The sequence below is a fragment of the Carassius gibelio genome, chromosome A3, assembly GCF_023724105.1.
Source record: "Carassius gibelio isolate Cgi1373 ecotype wild population from Czech Republic chromosome A3, carGib1.2-hapl.c, whole genome shotgun sequence".
NCBI classification, from domain to species: domain Eukaryota; kingdom Metazoa; phylum Chordata; class Actinopteri; order Cypriniformes; family Cyprinidae; genus Carassius; species Carassius gibelio.
In genome coordinates, this window is record NC_068373.1 from 24685823 (window position 1) to 24703908 (window position 18086).

Here is an 18086-nt window from a genome sequence, read left to right on the forward strand (position 1 = left end):
GTCACAGTTACATACATAGTGATAGTATGACATTGTGACTAAACAGTGCATTGAAAAAAAAATAATATCTAGCACATTTAAAGCATGCTCGGCTGTTCCCTGTCAAAGAAGCAAAGAAGTCCGAACCAAAAACTGGGAATGCTGCTGTGTAGAATGTGTGAAGACCTTTAATTGCTGTCCTGATGATACGACAGAAAAGACCACACAGTGAGGAGTGTATGGCTGTTGGCTTTGATGAAGGGAAGTAACAGTCTGAAACACCACTGAAGAGGGTAATGGTATCAAGACCTAAAAATAACGACATCCCTCAAGTTAAAATAACATGCTTCATGTCTTAAAATAACACGTTTCATGTCTTGAGTATTATTGTTAAGAATGACTATGTTCATGTCTGGAAAGAAATATATTAATTACATGATTAATCAAAGTGTGAAGGGATTCACAAAATATCTTTAAGATAAAATTCTTCTTAACTGCAATTTTCTTCATAAGAACAGATTTTGGAGAAATGTAGCGTTACATCAATTGCTCACCAATGGATCCTCTGCAGTGAATGGGTGCCGTCAGAATGAGAGTCTAAACAGGTGATAAAACCATCACAATAATCCACAAGTAATCCACACGTCTCCATTACAGTCCATCAATTAATGATTTACGTAATCTATAGAAACAAATCTTAACACTAATGCACATGTGGCCAAAATACACAAATCAATAATCTGCAATAACACTTCCTCCAGTGAAAACAAGCATCTCCTGTTGTCCTGAACCTCAAAATCCACTGACATTTAATGGTTTAGTAAGTGTTTTTACTTGTAAATGGGGATTGATCTGTTTATATTTCACCCATTTCAGACTCAGCGACGTTTTCACTGAAGGAAGCATTATTATTGATTATGGACAATTATTTTGACCAGAAGCAATGATGTAAATTAAAATGGCATAATGGTGGATTCATTTCTTATAAACATGAAGCTTTACACTTCCTATGATGTTAAATGTTGAACAGGAGTCGTGTGGATTATTGTGTTGTTTCAATCAGCTGTTTGGACTCTCATTCTGACGGCACCCATTCACTGCAGAGGATCCACTGGTGAGCAAGTGATGTAAGTGGATCCTCCAAAATCTGTTTTGATGAAAAAAAAACAAAGACATCTTAGACGGCCCGAGGTTGAGCACATTTTCGACAAATTTTCATTCAAAAAAATATTCCTTTAAGAATTTTTCATCCTTACTAACTAAACCTTATTTTTGTAAATTTGCTAACTTCTTTCTTAAGAAGATTTCCATGAAGCTGGCACCTGACATTTTTATCGCAGGATACAGTGAAGAACAGGTGCTGCTGTCATGGCAAAGTGCAGTCAGGCCTCTGTCACAAATCTGATCAACAATAAATGGACAAACGTTTAATCTGAAAACATTTCTTTTTTTTTTTTTTTTACAGATTTAAAAAAATCTTTAAAAAGGCATCTTCTGGTGAGTTACGTATATTGTGCTTATAGTGGAACCAGACTTCGCCCCCCAGAAGCAGTTCTAGTCTCTCATAGTTCGTCCCGGGCTGTCCTGTCCAGAGGAGACTGGAGCACATCTGTGTTTTGGGCCTCTGTGCTGATCTCAGCCTGTTCCTGGGTTTTACCCGAGTGCTTCCTGTCCCAGTCTGTATGCACTTTCTCATTGTCCCACACTGTGGAGGTTTCGGTGTCACTGATGTACCCTGCTTCACCCGTGTAGTGTGTAGGAAACACAAGCAAGGGCTCCGCTGAGAATGCTTTCAGGTCCCTCGTCTCAAACTGCTCCATGTAGTCCGATCTGAAGACGATGGTATTTGATGTGGATGAAGATGAAGACAAAGAAGTGATTTCAGACTTAGGCAACACATATAATAATAATAATGAATACATTTTATGAAAACTGACAGGATATTCTGGAGATTGCAATGCAGTAGCTAGGGTTCAACTAAATTGCATTTAAGTTTAAACTATAATGCATTCACATTTAGTTGTAATTAATATGCAATGTAATTAATTAGTGTTCAAAACAATACATTCAGTTCACTATGGAAACTGTTTCCACCACTGAATGAAAATAAAAATGTAACTGCAAATTGCAATTGTGGGTTTGTATCTTACAAATCTGAGAAAAAAGTCAGAACTGTGAGATGAAAACTCACAATTGTATTTCTCGCAGTTTGTGTGTGTGAGCATGTACTGTATGTTTTGGTGTTCAGTGTGTTTGACTGACTGGTATCAATTACATTCTAAAACTTGCTTTAGACTATAAATCATAGGACCTTCTCGATATATTCTAGAAAATACTTATTGTGGAATAATTGATCAAGAACTAGATGCAATGCTACTGGCATAAATGGGATGTGCAGATGATTTTCCTCCATTTGTAGTACTTACACAGGATGCTTATTAAACATTACAGGAAGGAATTCGTCCACAGGCAACATTTTAGTGAGTGGTTCTGCTTTGAGGAGCTTTTTGGCTCCTTGTAATGACATCATGTAACCCAAGGTCCAATAGGAATAGTCCGCCTCCACCAGGTTGCGAATATTCGGGACTGCTTTTTCAGGCCGGTCCACTTGCATCCTCTTCCTCCCAATATAACTGCAAGGGTACAGAATAACCAATATGTATAAATCTCCCATCAATACATAACTCAAAAACCGTAGACTGAAGACAAAAAGAGCCGCTCACATGAGGTCCCAGTCCAGACCCTCACTCTCCACCTCACTTATCAGATTCTGCAGGCGGCGCTTGAAGAAAATCTCAAACCGCAAATCATCTTCAAGCACCAGTGAGGTCTTCAGGCCTCGGTCTACAATCTGTGTAGTACAGCATAGAAACAAAGCTTTGGATGCACATAAAAAACCCTTAGTCTATATTCACAATCTCTTCCAAAACCTAGTGAGCTGCCGAATTAGAAACTATTTTAAGGCAGATATTACCAAAGACTATAGATATACAAAGACGGTTAACTTCTATTACTTGTAAATGGGAGAAACTGCAACATGCAATATGGCAGAATATGTCCCACCTTCTGAGCATCTCAGCAGCTGCTCTACCGGTTCCCACAGAAACCTGAGACTCCTGCTTATGATACTTATATAACTTTTATTCAGCTAGGATGCATTAAATTGATAAAAAATTTATTTTACATTTATAATGTTTATAACTTATATTTCAAATAAATGCTTTTCTTTTGAAATTCAAAACAAATGTCATGGTTTCCACAAAAATATTAAAATATAAAAAATTGTTATGTTTTAATCACATGTTTTCAAAAGAATAAGAAATGATTCTTGAGCAGAAGATCAGCATATTAGAAGAATGCTTTCTGAAGGATCATGTGACACTTAAGACTGGAGAAATGATGCTGAAAATTTAACTTTGCATCACCGGAATAATTTTGAATTTAATTAGTAATAATATTTCACAATATTGGTGTTTTAACTGTATATGTGATCAAATAAATGCAGTCTTGTACATACATAGTCTATGTAGGCAGAAGACAGTAAGGCAGCTCACTAAATCTTGAAACAGAACTACAAACTGGAATATAAGCCAGACCTCTTTCCAGATGTTATAGTGGGACAGGAAGCAGCCCAGCTCTCCTCTCGTCAGAGGTCTGCCGTGGTATGGGTCACTGTAGCCGGGAAGCATGTGGATTCCCATAGCATGGATCTCACTGACGTTCATAGCTCTGATGTAAAAAGAAAGTCTGTGAGTAAATGTTTCATCCTGGGAATGAATGCTGCATTTGTTTGAAGGTAACAGAAGCGAACTCACTTGCCATCAACAGCAGCAATAATTTTGCAGTCGATTTCTTGCTCTCTCAATGCCCTCAGCATGCGCTCACGACGGTCGGCCCGCCGCTTCAGGTTGATCATAAACACCTTATATAACACATAAGAGCACATACTGAATACAACGCTACCAAAGAACCATACCAATCAATACAATCAACCCACACTTTTACCTCATCAAAGCCCATTTTGTCAGGTCTTCTGACAGGTTTGGGCAAGTATCTGGAAGGCTCAACTGGAGGATTTCTCACTGTAAATTAAAATAAGTTTTTACATTTGACCAAGCATTTGCAGACTGTTCTCTTCTTTGTAAAGCTGAAACGTACCATTGACCTCCAGGATGGTATGAATGAAGCTGTCGGCCTCATCCTGCATGGTGCTGTGCGCACGAAGAGGCACTGGGAGATGACCGTAAGTCTCCCTGTTACAAATGAACATTTGGACCCCTGCAAAAACCACAGAGAATACAAATAAAACTGTGAAACGTTATGCACAATATCCTCTTAAAGGAACAGTAAACACAAAATGTAATTTCTATTTTTATTTATTCACCCGCATGTAATTCAAACCTGATTAATGTTGTTTCTTCGGTGGAACATAACAGATGATTTGGAACAAAATATATTATTTGAATTTTAGGCAGACAGGAATGCATTGTGGGTATCTGTTGTGGCACCCACCTGCCATGCGGGCTGAAAAAGCAAAGACTATAATGTCATCAAAGGCCCAGGTGTAATCTGGATGTGGTGGGTGAAAAGCAAGCAGTCTGGAAGCTTCTTTCCGCAGGTCAACCAGGAAAGTCGAATGCACCATGGGAACGGCAAAGCAACCCCTACGCACTTGCTTGCGCATGGGGATGTAGGCTGGGGTTCGTTTATAGTAGCCCTGGAGAAGTTTGATGAGATGTCTTCATATTTCTGGAGAAAGTGTTATGAAAGATCACACACACACACACACACGTTCAGAGGAGCTTTACCTGGAATGTCATTCCACACCAGAAGTTTGAGTAGGCAGCACGAGACTCCATCATTGGTGCCACAATTGTCTTGTTCTCTTTTATTAGTTTCCATATGACATCTCGGTTGATCAGGAGATTATCACAATCAATCATCTGGGAAGATAAAATAATACATTTTCATGCATGCATAAACAAGCTGCCTACAAAAACAAAGTTTACTCAAGATAATCAAAAGGCAGATCACGAAGTACAACCATCAAATAAATCAGTGGTGTTCAATGTTATTGATTGCATCCAATAGAGTATTCAAGGGTCCCCCATTAAGATATTTCTCCTTGTGCAATAAGAAAGCTGTTTATTCATTTTTTTGACAGAAACTGTAAGTCTTGCTTTAATTCCAGAGCCTTCAAGAATCATATGTTCTTAATGAGTGTGCACACATAGCTATTGAGGGTCATCATTTAAACAGTCACTTCTGGTCAAAATACCAGTCCATAATCCATAACGCTTCCTCCAGTTAAAAGGTTTGTCCCCTGTTGTACTCTCACATAAAACTTACCTATTCACTTACCTATTCAAGACTGTTTTGGCTTGTAAACAGTACTTTATTTGTTAATATTTCTCTTCTGATTCAGATAAGACAACTTTTTCTGGAGAAAGCAATATTATGGATAGAGGACAGAAAGTAATTGTTACCATGTTTCACTTCAAGACATTAACTGATGGACTGGAGTCGTGTGGATTACTTGTGTATTATTGTGATGGTTTTTTTCAGCTGTTTGGATTCATTCTGACGGCACCCATTCACTGCAGAAGATCCACTGCTCATGTAATTTTTCTCCAAATATCCCCAAATCTGTTTCTATGAAGAAACAAACTCATCTACATCTCAGATGGCCTGAGGATGAGTACATTTCTAGCTTTTTTTTTGTTTCGGTGAACTTTTCCTTTAAACTGCAGTAAAATTTCCGCCAAATTATGACTTTTCTGCTTCTCCCTACCACTCAGGAAACTGACACGAGTCCACATTTGATGGCATTTCCTTATGCTCTTAAATGTCCCTTTGTTGAATGGCTGTAACAATAATCCACAGTACAGTACAATCAATCACAACATCACACATTAAATATGGGAGCACATGACAAGATACATGAGGACAAGGGAATCACATGACAGGAACAGGAACATAACCATGACTAAATTACAAAATAAAAGAAATTAAAACATGAACATAAAACCAAGTCCATGTGAGAGCGGCAAATTGTAACTTTGGTTAAAAATTGTAACTTTGGATACAATTTGGTTACAAAAACAGTGACTACATCAAATAATCATGACAATCAGATGATTAATCAATATTCGCAACTATCAATGGCCACAAGTTTCCAGTTAATATCTTGGAGATACATGGTCCTAACAAAGAGAGTGGACAGTGTGTGGTGAACTCACCATGAGATAGTCTGCCCACATCTCTCGTGCAGACTCAAGCGCCGCCTGCCGCAGTCTCATGATGTAGGCGTAACGCTCATTCGTCCATTCCTTCGGTCCTTCCTCATCGTTATATTTTCTGAATGAAAAAGAGAAATCAAAGGAAATATTAGTACAAGGAAATGCAAAAATGAACCAGTTCTGGGAAACCACAATTGAAGAAACATGGCAAACCTCGGTTCCTCCTTTGGCCTCCACTCAACATAATGGTAGAGTTTCTGTACACTGATGAGCCAGTCTCGCAGTACGTAAGTGGTGTTGTCAATATTGTGGTCCGTTGCTACCCTGTAAGAAACACAAAAACGGTGCTCATTGTCTGCTGCTTACTTTTAACAGAAAACAATATCTGGTGAGAAAACTAAAGATTACATGAGCTAACCACAAGCTTGTGATGTATGAGTATAATCACACCATTTTTAACCAGGCCTTTCAGTGCATAATGTATGTTAGACCTGCAACAGGGAAATGAATGAAGAAACAAAAGCTCTAAAACTCTATAGGAGAACTAGACTTAAAGAGTAGCAGGACATGAGAAGTGAAACTGCCACGATATCTAGTTATCACAGAGAGAAAGGAGCAAAGACAAAGTAAACAGACAGGTAGCGTCCCATTCTGCTGAAGACATAAGGTTAACCACATGTCCTACTTTTCACTGGCTCTGTCTTGGCATGAACTATTGAGTCTCCCGGAGAAGTGTGTGAAACAGCACAGCTGTGAGGCCTAAGAGTCTACAGATCCAAACAAGAGTTAACACATTAACCCTAGCCAACAGCTACTACTACTACAGTACAGACTGATTCACCAAGAGATTCAAGTTAGATTCTTACAAAGCCTATTTTCAAACAGTTATATCAGTGGTTTTTAACCTTTTTGACTCAAAGGCCCTTTGTTGTCCAACACGATATCAGCTATTTCCTGTATTTCTGCTGCAATTAACAAAGCTTCTTGTCTTCAAACCAGTTTATATACATAAACTAGAAATATTGATAATAAATTAATTAACCACAATCATTATGTGGATTAAAAGTTTAAATTTATGCATGTTCTTCAATTAATAACAACAGTTATTGAGGAGGGAAAATAAATATTTGTATTATATTTATTATTTTTATTATTATAAAATATTTGATTGTTATCTTGATTATGCTAATATTTTCAGAATCATTTATTTATTTAAATAATTTTTAGTGTAATCTTGAGATGGACGTAGGCTGAGGACCTCTTGCTGGTTGAGTTACATGAGTGACATAGCATTAATAATGAATATGCGGCTTAAGGTTTATGTATATTAATTTCCCCTTCAGCCAATGTGCAGAAGTATACCTACAGTTGTTTTCTTAAAAAGCTATTTCTACTTAATCTAACTTTACACCTTTTTTTTACTGTTGAATTCAGTCATATTAAATTAAAAGACATTAATAAAACCAGTTAATAGATTTAAAGGAATAATCCAACCACAGATTTCTGTTGTCATATCCACATCATACTGTATATATTTCTTTTTACAAATACATATATATACATGTATATATATACATATACATATATACACATATACACACACATACATATATATATATATATATATATATATATATATATATATATATATATATATATATATATATATATATATATATATATATATATATATATATATATATATATATATATATACACACATATATATAAACACATACATATATAATCTTAGTAACCAGTTTTGGTTCCCACTCACTGTCATTGTATATTTTGTTCATACTGTGGTTATTAACAACATTCTTCAAAATATCTTCTTTTGTGTTTCAAGTCAAACAGGACAATAAATGATTAAATAATTCAAACTTTTGGCTTTTTTTTTTATTACTGTAAGGATAAAAATAAGTTACATGCTCAGGGAAAAGAGAAAGAAATGGGGTCACCTATTGACAGGAGCCGAATTCAAACCTAACGCCAACATCCACATGTTGGAGCATGTGCACTAACATCTAGACCACAGCTCCATCACCTGGCAGGATTTTGTTAACAGAAAACATTAATCTACATGTTGTTTGTGGTTATCTTATGCTGCCACATAAAAAAAAAAAAAAAAAAACACATTTACACATATAGAAAACCAATAAATCAGTACAAGTTAATAATAGTGTACAATCAGCTAATCATTACTGTACAATATTATTATACTGACATGGTTACTCACCAGATAAATTGATTCAGGGACAAGTAATATTGGGTGATCGGCCATTTTCCAGAAACATTTAATCATAAAACGGATAGTCGGTTGAATCTAAAATCTGCAGGGCTCCGTCCCTCCAGAAATTGAGTGTGACATCCCTGGTCTGAATGGTATGTAACCAATCACAACCATGTATTCCAGAGAAACATGATCATTTGTTTAATTATGTTTTAATTAGTGATTTCAATGATTAATCACAATTAATCACTTCCAAAATAAAAGTATTTGTTAATAATATATGTGTGTGTGTGTGTGTACTTTGTATATTTATTATATTTAAATATAAATTCACAAATGTACATATATGTAAAGCCTGGGAAAAGAGTGGAGTCTTTAAAAGAGATTTAAATAACACCAATGTGGAGGCAGTTCTTATGTGCAAAGTCAAATTCTTTCAAAGCTACGGGGCTGAAACTGCAAAAGCACGCTTCCCCCACAGTTTACGTCTCGACCTAGGAACAATCAGGAGTTTCTGGTCAGAGGACCTAAGTGATCTTGATGGTGACGTAAACTGTGGGGGGGACCGTGCCATTGATGTGTAAGATTTTAACAAATCAGAGAGATAAGATGGTTAAAGGCCATTTAAACATTTAAAATCAAACTGTGTTAAATCAATCCTATAACAGACCCACAACCAATGTAAAAATGACAAAATCTGAGTAATATGTTCCCGTTTCTGAGAATCTGTCAACAATCGGATTCTGGACAATCTGTAATCATGGCAAGAAGACACAAAAGCATGCATCACCCTTTCAAAATCACAACAGGATAAAAACAGCTTGCTAATGTTCTTAATTTAAAAAAGAAGAAAAAAAATTAATCCGTTTGTCAAATTTCAAGGCTCCATTAAAAATTACGCCTATATATTTTACTGTGGATTTATCATAAATAAAGGGCCTAAATCAATATCAGTGGACAAAGATGCATTAGAGGGGGCAAAAACAACAGTCTCAGCTTAACATTCATTTAGGTGCAGAGACTATGGCTAGACTTTTTCTAGGGCATGGTGAGCTTCAGAGCGTTCATGGTCACTGACACCTTTTCAACAGAGCACTTCATTCACTGGTTAGGACGATGACAACTTTAGGGGAACATTTTGAGTAAAGCTGGCAGATATGAGAAGGACGGAGGAAACCCTACCATCCCATTTTTTTTTTTTTTTTTTTACTTTCTGAAATTTTCCCTCAAGAGCATTGAGTTGCTGGAAGACAGATGTTCACAGTCAGACACCAAGTATGAAACCCTAGTCCAAAAAGCAGTAATGTATTGTAAATGTATTACAAAATTTAACCCTAACAGCTGGGTTAATCCATATTTGACTAGAGTTGAGTTGTAAACAACACAGCATTTTGAGAGTGAGTACAGCTGAAGTATATAGTTACTGTAACTAATTATACATATATAGTAGACCTACCCTATCTCTTAACGAATAATTTGACTGGAATAGTTACAATAAATGACAAAACAAGACAAGGATGCGTTGTTCGTCACTAGTCAAAGTAGAGGAAATGCTGGTGAATGTAGGTATTAGTACGCCATGAAGCACTAATAATAAGTGGTCACTATTAGAATATTTAAAAGTAATGGAAATATAATTACTATGAACACTCGCATACTACAAGTATTATGCGGTGTTCTGAGATTCTAGCATTCTGACATCAGTTCGAGAAGAGTGCACGCCGTTCCCCGCACTCACTTACCACAGCGCGACTCGGTCTTTGGGGTAATTCAGACGCTCAATGGTCCCGAGGAAATGTGGCAGCGAGTGCTGGGCGTTACGGCAGATCAGAGCGATCATTACTCGGGGAGCTAATAAAGGAGACTCCGGGCTCCAGCGCTCTTCATGGAAGTATCCTCGAGCGGGTCCAGTATTCATCAGACAAGACCACAGCACCGACACGAACAACATGAACCAGAGCATTCTTTACAAGCAGGAATACGAGCTCGTAAAGCTAAACCACACAGTTACACCCACTTCGTGAGGAGGTAGAAAGTTAAAAACGGGTAACTTTAGTTTAAATAATTCCGCCGACCAAAATCAGCCTGCATTGACAACACTGCAGTTTGTAAGACGAGCGAGTTAAAGGGGATATTTCGGTGACGTTTAAAGGGGAGGGACGCATTCTGGTAGAGCACTAATGAGTGGCACTTCATAATCATTTAGATTTCATTATTTGTCTTTAAAATATATCTAGCAGGTTAAGAAAAGTTCTATTATTTTGAGGTTTTGTATTTTGTTAGTTACCTGTAATAACACTGTATATAGAACCATATAAATATGCCTATAAAAATTCTGCCACAGGATTATTTTTTTTTGTTAATTAAATTGGAATAAAGTTGATAATGTGCGATATACACTTTGTTGCTAAAAAAATATATATAAAATATAAAAATTTGTTGAGATAAAAACTTTCAATTATTATTATTTTATAATCCATGGTAAAAAAAAAACTGAACTGTGAGATGGTAAACTCAGAATTAAGAGATTAAATGTCAAATATTTAAGAATGAATTTATCTCTCTCAATTCTGAGTTCATACATCACAGGTCTGAGATTTTTTTCTTAGAACTGCGAGAATAAAAATAAAAAGATCCCATGGCAAAAATGGTCTTCCATAAGATGCGTGAAATACAACCGAAATGGAAAAGTGCAGATTGGATATTAACCTGTTAAAACTTTATTCAGTTTTGGGGCAATTTTTAAATAACAGATCCAGATCCCATCTGACGACCATCGTATTTCATCCAAATAGCATATATTCCAAAGTCACTGTTGTTATAATAAAGCTATGATAGCGCAGTATTAGTGAAATATATATATATATATATATATATATATATATATATATATATATATATATATATATATATATATAAAAGAAAAAACAAAAGACAAATTCTGAAAGCTTCATAGAGCCTATAATGTTTTACAGTAGTAACAATAACTGCAGTAATTAGCTATGATAATGATAATTTTTGTAAGTGCTGTGAAGAAAAAAATCTTAGCAAACATGGGGCTTATAAAGGACTAAAGGAATACTAGACAGTGCTTCCACAAGTTCTCTCTCCTAAGTTCAGAGTTTTGCCCCAGGACCTGGCCTCTCCACCTGAGACGTGAGGGAGGCAGCTGCTGGCTCATCCACTAGCCAGAAGAGTTCTCCCCGTCCAGGTGCCACCAGAGCTGCTGGAAGTGCAGGGCCTTCTCCACCCTCCAATACTTGCTGCAAAATTACAGAATCAAAACTGAAACAATAAGAATATTAAACACACAAAGCAAAAATATAACGTTCACAATTATAAATAGAGACACAACAGAAAGTATTTACCTTGAGTACAGGAGCTTTGCTGCCCCCAGTTGTCACGAACACTACACATCGAGCAGCGTTAACCGTGGGTAATGTCATAGTGACACGCTGAGACGGAGGTTTGGGGGAATCAGAGATGGGTGCCACTGTCCTCTGGCTTTCCTACAAAATCACATTTTTACTTACACACACATACTTAAACACAAATCCATTTCAAAACAGATAAAGGGTCAACAGGAGAATCAATTGGATTCTGTAATAAGCAGGATATATGGTATATAAACTAAAAGCAGATGTTATATTGCTGCTTTATTAAGAACTGATCTGAAACCTGTAATAAGGGATGATCTGGAAACAGAGAACAGGTGTGTCCATCTGGTCCCATTCCCAGCAACAGCATGTCAAAAACTGGAATTTGCTCCGTGTTAAAAGCCTACAATGACAAAAATCTATTAAGGGCTAGGAGTTAAAATAAAACAAAAATCAAACATTTTATGTAATCTGTCTAGAGAACGAAATCGCACCTTGCTCAGTTTGCCAGCATAGTCATCAGCACATTCTTGCACTGGTAAAGAAGGATCTATAGCCAAAATCCTATCTTCTGGAATGTTGATTTTCTCAAACAGTTGACTCTGTAGAATATAAAAAGCTATCAGTAATCAGTTTTCACGTGACATGACATTGCTCAAGGGCAATTCACACTCAGTACCCATGGCTGAAGTGCCCTTGAGCAAGGCACTGAACCCCCAGTTGCTCCACGGGCGCTGGATCTATAGCTGCCCACTGCTCCGGGTGTGTGTTCATGGTGTGTTCACTTCTCACTGCTGTGTGTTCATTTTGATGAGTTAAATTCACAGCACCAATTCCAAGTATGGTTAACTGTACTTGGCAGATGTTGCAACTTTCACATGTCGCAACATTAATAATCACACCCAGCTGGAAAGCAAAGCAAGGCCTTTCTCTGCTTTTACCGCATCCGTACTAAATACAGTGATATTAAAAGACCAAATAAAGCCAAGCAGATGCATCAAGAATGTGAAAGCAACGTTAAGTTGAATGTAGCATTTTCCCATGAAAAGTAATTATAAAGAAAATGCTCAGTCTGGCTTTATGCTTAAAGATATTGGAGGACCATATTAATTTACATCTTATTAATAAAACATAGTAAGTACAAACAGATGAACACATGATATGAATGCAAGGTTTAAGTGTTTTTGCACATGAAAATATAATAAAGAAAACGGTTAACATTGTGTTTATATTCTGAGCTCATCTGCTTGCCTGTATATAGTATGTATCACCACTAAGGTGTATATTGAAATGTGATCTTTCAGTATATCTATAATAGAACTTCCTCAATCTATTAATGCTCTCTCGCAATAAAATCCACTGACATTTCAGTTCACTTATGCTTGAGCTGTGCATATTTCTCTCCTGATTCAGATGAGACTTTTTACTTGAGAAAGCAATATAGGATAGGATGGACTGTGGATTTTTGTGATGTCAGCTGTTTGGACTGGCGGCACCCATTCACTGATGAGGGATCCATTGGTGAGCAAGTGAAGTCATGCTAAATCTTTCTAATATGCACCAAATTACCTTATATAAGCCATAAGTGCTCTCAGGGTCCCTGAATGGAACGAGTCTCTCATCACAAAACCCAATGAGCCATCTGCTGCAGTCAAGGCTTGGGACAGCAGGCAGCTCCTTACTCAGGATGGAGACCAAGCTCCCCCCTGAAAGGCCCAGAGAGAAGCTTTCACCTGTGCTGAGAGCTTTCTCTGCTCGAGAGGACACCAGCTGGGCTAGAGTGGATCCAAGCTCAGCTACTGAGGGGAAAACCACCACTCTTGGTCCAGACATCACTCTCTGAAATAAACAGAGGCGATGATTATGACAGTCAATTCAGATTTGTAGCAACTGACAACACAGTAGAACTCAATACATGCATCCGACTGTATTAGCATTAACAGAAAAAGCAAACAAATAAGTAATCACCCTTATGCAATACAGGTGTTGGGAACAATGTGCACTGTTTCAATAGATTGGGCAGTGCAGCTTTGAGTCAAATGAATCAAGCAAGTATTGAACAAAAATGTGAGTCATAGTTTAAATGCACTAAGCGATAATGACAATGATGCTTCGTGCTTTTTACAGTTATAGAAGCTGTAAACCTTAGAAATCACTTTGCACTCACCGTGGAATGTTTAGTGAGATTTCCTTTACGTGCTGCTCGTGCGTTCTGACCAACATCCAATCGCAGCGAACGCTGCTTACTCTAGAATATACGGTTGCATTCTGGGTAATGTAGTGCTCACTTGATTCGAGACCCGTTTCTTAATATATTAAGTGGATTCCATGGCCTCATCTTGTCGATTAGTTTTACTTTGGAGTCTAGAAGCAAGCAAATTTAATTATGTAGTGACCATATTTATTAAACAGCACTGTCACAATATGTAACAGAACTGAAATTTATCTCTGACACTTCAAGACTTTATGTTTTGGGAGCCTAATCACTTTCTCTATGGACGCAAAAAAGACGTTATATCGACAGGAAATCATCGAAAATTTGATTTATAACATATCAGTCTGGTTTTGTGAGCGTGAAAACGGGCGAGAAGGGTTCGCACTCAAACAGCTCCATTTCAATAGAAGGCGATAGTGAGCCATGTTTGGGTAAATCTTTCACACTGAGTCACACGTTCAAGAATAGTAGGAGAGGGAAGCGCTGCTGTAAGATGAAAACTGTAGAACATTTTTATTTAGTATTATTAGGTTAAAATATACTAATAGATATAGTATATAGCAGTTGATTCTGTATATCTGTAAAAAAAAAAAAAAAAAAAAAGGTTTGTGGAAATATTGGGAGATGGTGTCCACTCTCTCCTCTTTTCAGACTCAGTTAGCGTCCATCATGGAAACACTCGTGCAGACAGCCGTGTTAGAGATAGGCAAGCTCGTGGATGTGGAGTGTGAGGTGTTGTTGTCGGAGGTCACCCGCAGCCGCAGTGAGATCAGTGCTCTGAGGAAGAGACTGAGGCTGATGGAGGTCCAGCTGTGGACGAGCACTGGACAAACACTCACACACAGTCTCACGTGTGTTAAGAGGTAGGTCCACTGTTCTTTGGTATTCATTAAACATGGAACTGCTTATACTTTATAAGACACGTGCATGCAACTGTTTAAGTATATGTGCAACTATTCTGTCTCATAACATGCAGCAATGTATACAGTGAAGTCAATGAACCATACTAATTTAAAATATATACTACTGTTTGGAATAGTTACGATTTTTTAAATGTTTTTGAAAGACTTTTCTTATGCTCACCAAGGCTGCATTTATTTGATCAAAAATACAATAACAGTAATACTGTGAAATATTATTATAACTTATAAGAACAGTTTTTTTCCTGTTTGAATCTATTTTTAAAATGTAGTTTGTTCCTGTGATGCAAAGTTTAATATTTAGCATCATTACTCGAGTCTTCAGTGTGACATGATCCTTCAGAAATCAGTTCTAGCTGATTTGCTGCTAAAGAAACATTTCTTAGTATTATCAGTGTCGACTGCTTAATAGTTGTGCTGCTTAAAGGTCCCGTCACTTGAGAATGTCACTTTAGGAGGTTTTTAACATTAATATGAGTTCCCCTAGCCTGTATATGGTATTTAACGATATGGATTCGACAGCACCGCCACAAACAGTGAGTAACCGTTCATTAATGCCTGATCTGTGATCAGTGATTTCTGATGTGTAGCTAATACTTCAAGTTCACACAGACTTTCCTTCTAAATCGTTTAATACTGTATATGCATCAGTGAATCAAGCCAGTGACTAAACGACCAACTTCACATTGTTTCTCTTAGTAACATAGCATGAGTCTCACAGCAGACACGCCCCTTCAAACAGAGCATTCAAGCCACAGGACTAAAATCAGGATATAAAAATGCCTTTTATTTCTACATTTTAGATGTAAAAATCATACTAACAATATAAGTACACCTCATGAAGCATTAAAAAACATAAAAAATAAATAAAAAATCCACATCATGGGACCTTTAATAGTTTTGTGAAAACCATGATACATTTCCATTTAAAGGTTTGGGGTAAGAAATGTATACTCCGTAAGTATGCATTTAATTGATCATAAGTGATATTAAATACATTTATGATGTTAAAAAATAATTATATATTTTTTTTAAAATGCTGTTCATTTGAACTTTATAATTGTAAATGTTTCTCGAGCAGCATATCAGCTAATTAGAGTGATTTCTGAAGGATCATGTGACATTGAAGACTGGAGTAATGATGCTGAAAATTCAGCGCTGCATCACAACAATATATTTTTTCAAATATATTTTACATTTAATATATTTTTCACAATATTACTGTTTTACTGTATTTTTGCTCAGATAAAGGCATCCTTGGAGAGCATAAGATGCTTCTTTCAAAAATAATTAATTATCCAAACTTTTGACCACTAGTAGTGTGTAACACTGTTTAATATTGTTTTATTAGTGAATGTGACACAGAGGAGATGCACGATCATTTGAACAGGTGTAGAGGCCCAGCAGGAGACATCCCAAAAGTAATTCAGCAAGACCAAGCAAGTTCTCTTCTTTATGTGAATATCCATACTAATTGCCTTTAACTATTTGTAAGCACAAGAGCTGTTGAAAACTTAGTTTCTATATAGTTTATACAAATATAAGATATAATGTGATATCACGATGTCAAAGGACAGTCCACAGCAGAAGTGTGAGGTAAACCAGCCAAGTAGTGTGGTAAAGCAGGAGCAACCGGAAGTAGATGTTTGGATTGTGCAAGACAACAGTGAAGCAAGTAAGTCTGCAACTAACGGTTCTATAATGGTGGAAAATTTGAATTGCAAGTGTTTATAAATAATTTATGACTTCCTTCCACTTGCATTACTTTCACTTAACCACAGGAACCCAATGTGGTGAAGCTGTGACCCTGTCACCCATCAAGGATGCTCTCAAAACGGTTCCTTGTGTTGACAGAGGACATCGAGAAAATGCAACCGCAAGAGTCGCATCTAAAGCAGAATCACCAAAAGTGAACAGAAACGCCTCCCCTGGAGCAATCACAGTGAAGCAGACTGTGGCAAACAGTGATCCAAACACTTCTAGAAGTCACACACAGAGTTTGAGTGCATCACACTCCGCAAGAACATCAAGTGCCTCCACTATTTCAGGGGATAAGCGTTTTGTTTGCTCCTACTGTTCAAAGAGGTTCAGGTGTTTTAGTCAACTTACAGTGCACCAGCGGAGTCATACAGGTGAGAAGCCATACAGGTGCACGCTTTGTGGAAAGAGCTACATTCAGAAAGGACACCTGTACACCCATCAGCGCACCCATACCGGAGAGAAGCCATATCGATGTTCGCTCTGCGGAAAAGGCTTTATTCAGAAATGCACTCTAGACATGCATCTGCGAAGTCACACTGGAGAAAAACCCTACACTTGCACAAAATGTGGGAGAGGGTTCACAACCAAATTCAATCTTAACAAACACTTATCTTGTCAGACTTGCAACAACATTAGTTAATGACAGTGAGCTTGAGTAAATGTGCTGATTTCAGTTTCAAACTGCATTGATTTGCACTCCACGGAGATCATTTTAAAACAATTTACAGTTTGATAAAGATTGATTCATGTGGCATCAGATCAGCATTAAATGCAAAATCATGTCTGAAAACAATGAAACTTTCTCTTTATTTATATTTATTCATTGCATTAAACACCAGCATATTTTCAAGTTTTTTTTGTGTGTTTTTTTTTTTTTCAAATGATACTGTTTTATTAGAAAAAAACCTTTGAAATTCTTCCATCATTCTAAAAGGCAAATTTTAATAAAATAGAAATAAAATTAATTCTCCCGGCATAATTAGAGTGACAATCATGAAAAAAAAAAAGTTTACTGAGTTCATGCAGAAGAAAGTTTATTCTTTAAACTTACATATTCTTTTGTGATTTATAAAATGCAAATCAATTGCTACATTCAGTTGAGAGTTAAAAAGATCATTTCAGGGAATAGAGTCGCATCTCATGATGATACATTGAGGATTTATGAAGCAAAATGATCAGTCTGTGCAAAAAGCTGAACATTATTTACAGCATTATTATTTGTAATCCATAGCCTCGCGAACGAATCATTCTTAGGGCTGGTTTACCAAATCAGATTGAACCGTTTGAAACGGTTCTCGAGTTACTCAACCAAAACTCACTTTTGGGCATTCCTTACAGAGAGTCACTGACGAGAAATGAGCC

At 36.8% G+C, this 18086-nt stretch overlaps 3 protein-coding genes across 8 annotated transcripts; 1 reads left to right on the forward strand and 2 right to left on the reverse strand.

Moving 5' to 3' along the window:
• Window positions 1-1383: 1383 nt before the first annotated feature.
• LOC127953114 (procollagen galactosyltransferase 1-like) lies at window positions 1384-10585 on the reverse strand. Its single transcript, XM_052552029.1, has 12 exons — window positions 10194-10585; window positions 6432-6542; window positions 6219-6336; window positions 4788-4922; window positions 4492-4696; window positions 4138-4257; window positions 3985-4061; window positions 3795-3901; window positions 3576-3708; window positions 2703-2830; window positions 2406-2612; window positions 1384-1809 (listed from the first exon to the last, which is right to left on the reverse strand). The coding sequence occupies exons 1-12, from the start codon at window positions 10412-10414 to the stop codon at window positions 1542-1544; spliced, it is 1830 nt and encodes a 609-aa protein (XP_052407989.1). The 5' UTR covers window positions 10415-10585; the 3' UTR covers window positions 1384-1541.
• Window positions 10586-11148: 563 nt separating this feature from the next.
• On the reverse strand, window positions 11149-14130 carry LOC127953132 (6-phosphogluconolactonase). 2 transcript variants are annotated; one of them, XM_052552095.1, is made up of 6 exons: window positions 13996-14130; window positions 13398-13667; window positions 12323-12430; window positions 12130-12231; window positions 11820-11960; window positions 11149-11714 (listed from the first exon to the last, which is right to left on the reverse strand). In XM_052552095.1, the coding sequence occupies exons 2-6, from the start codon at window positions 13659-13661 to the stop codon at window positions 11568-11570; spliced, it is 762 nt and encodes a 253-aa protein (XP_052408055.1). In that variant the 5' UTR covers window positions 13662-13667; window positions 13996-14130; the 3' UTR covers window positions 11149-11567. The 2 variants fall into 2 exon arrangements, with proteins under 2 accessions (XP_052408055.1, XP_052408064.1); XM_052552104.1 differs by lacking the exon at window positions 13996-14130 and adding an exon at window positions 13797-13985.
• Window positions 14131-14290: 160 nt separating this feature from the next.
• On the forward strand, window positions 14291-17577 carry LOC127953118 (zinc finger protein 79). Of its 5 annotated transcripts, none has more exons than XM_052552080.1 (5): window positions 14291-14474; window positions 14695-14906; window positions 16315-16420; window positions 16536-16638; window positions 16745-17577. In XM_052552080.1, the coding sequence occupies exons 2-5, from the start codon at window positions 14713-14715 to the stop codon at window positions 17362-17364; spliced, it is 1023 nt and encodes a 340-aa protein (XP_052408040.1). In that variant the 5' UTR covers window positions 14291-14474; window positions 14695-14712; the 3' UTR covers window positions 17365-17577. The 5 variants fall into 5 exon arrangements, with proteins under 5 accessions (XP_052408040.1, XP_052408033.1, XP_052408003.1 ...); XM_052552073.1 differs by having other exon boundaries at window positions 14419-14531; XM_052552043.1 differs by lacking the exon at window positions 14291-14474 and having other exon boundaries at window positions 14481-14906.
• Window positions 17578-18086: the final 509 nt, after the last annotated feature.

Bases quoted from the DNA above. Each gene is read 5' to 3' on its own strand.
- LOC127953114 (XM_052552029.1), bottom strand. From the start codon at position 10,414: ATGCTCTGGTTCATGTTGTTCGTGTCGGTGCTGTGGTCTTGTCTGATG. The intron at 4,258-4,491 runs GTGGGTGCCACA...TGGTTTTTGCAG, and splicing joins TTTTTCAGCCCGCATGGCAG to GGGTCCAAATGTTCATTTGT. The intron at 3,709-3,794 runs GTGAGTTCGCTT...TTTTTACATCAG, and splicing joins ATTGCTGCTGTTGATGGCAA to AGCTATGAACGTCAGTGAGA.
- LOC127953132 (XM_052552095.1), bottom strand. From the start codon at position 13,661: ATGTCTGGACCAAGAGTGGTGGTTTTCCCCTCAGTAGCTGAGCTTGGA. The intron at 12,232-12,322 runs GTGCGATTTCGT...TTGTCATTGTAG, and splicing joins ATGCTGGCAAACTGAGCAAG to GCTTTTAACACGGAGCAAAT. The intron at 11,961-12,129 runs GTTTCAGATCAG...GTGATTTTGTAG, and splicing joins CAGATCATCCCTTATTACAG to GAAAGCCAGAGGACAGTGGC.
- LOC127953118 (XM_052552043.1), top strand. From the start codon at position 14,668: ATGGTGTCCACTCTCTCCTCTTTTCAGACTCAGTTAGCGTCCATCATG. The intron at 14,907-16,314 runs GTAGGTCCACTG...TTGTTTTATTAG, and splicing joins AGTCTCACGTGTGTTAAGAG to TGAATGTGACACAGAGGAGA. The intron at 16,421-16,535 runs GTGAATATCCAT...ACGATGTCAAAG, and splicing joins AAGCAAGTTCTCTTCTTTAT to GACAGTCCACAGCAGAAGTG.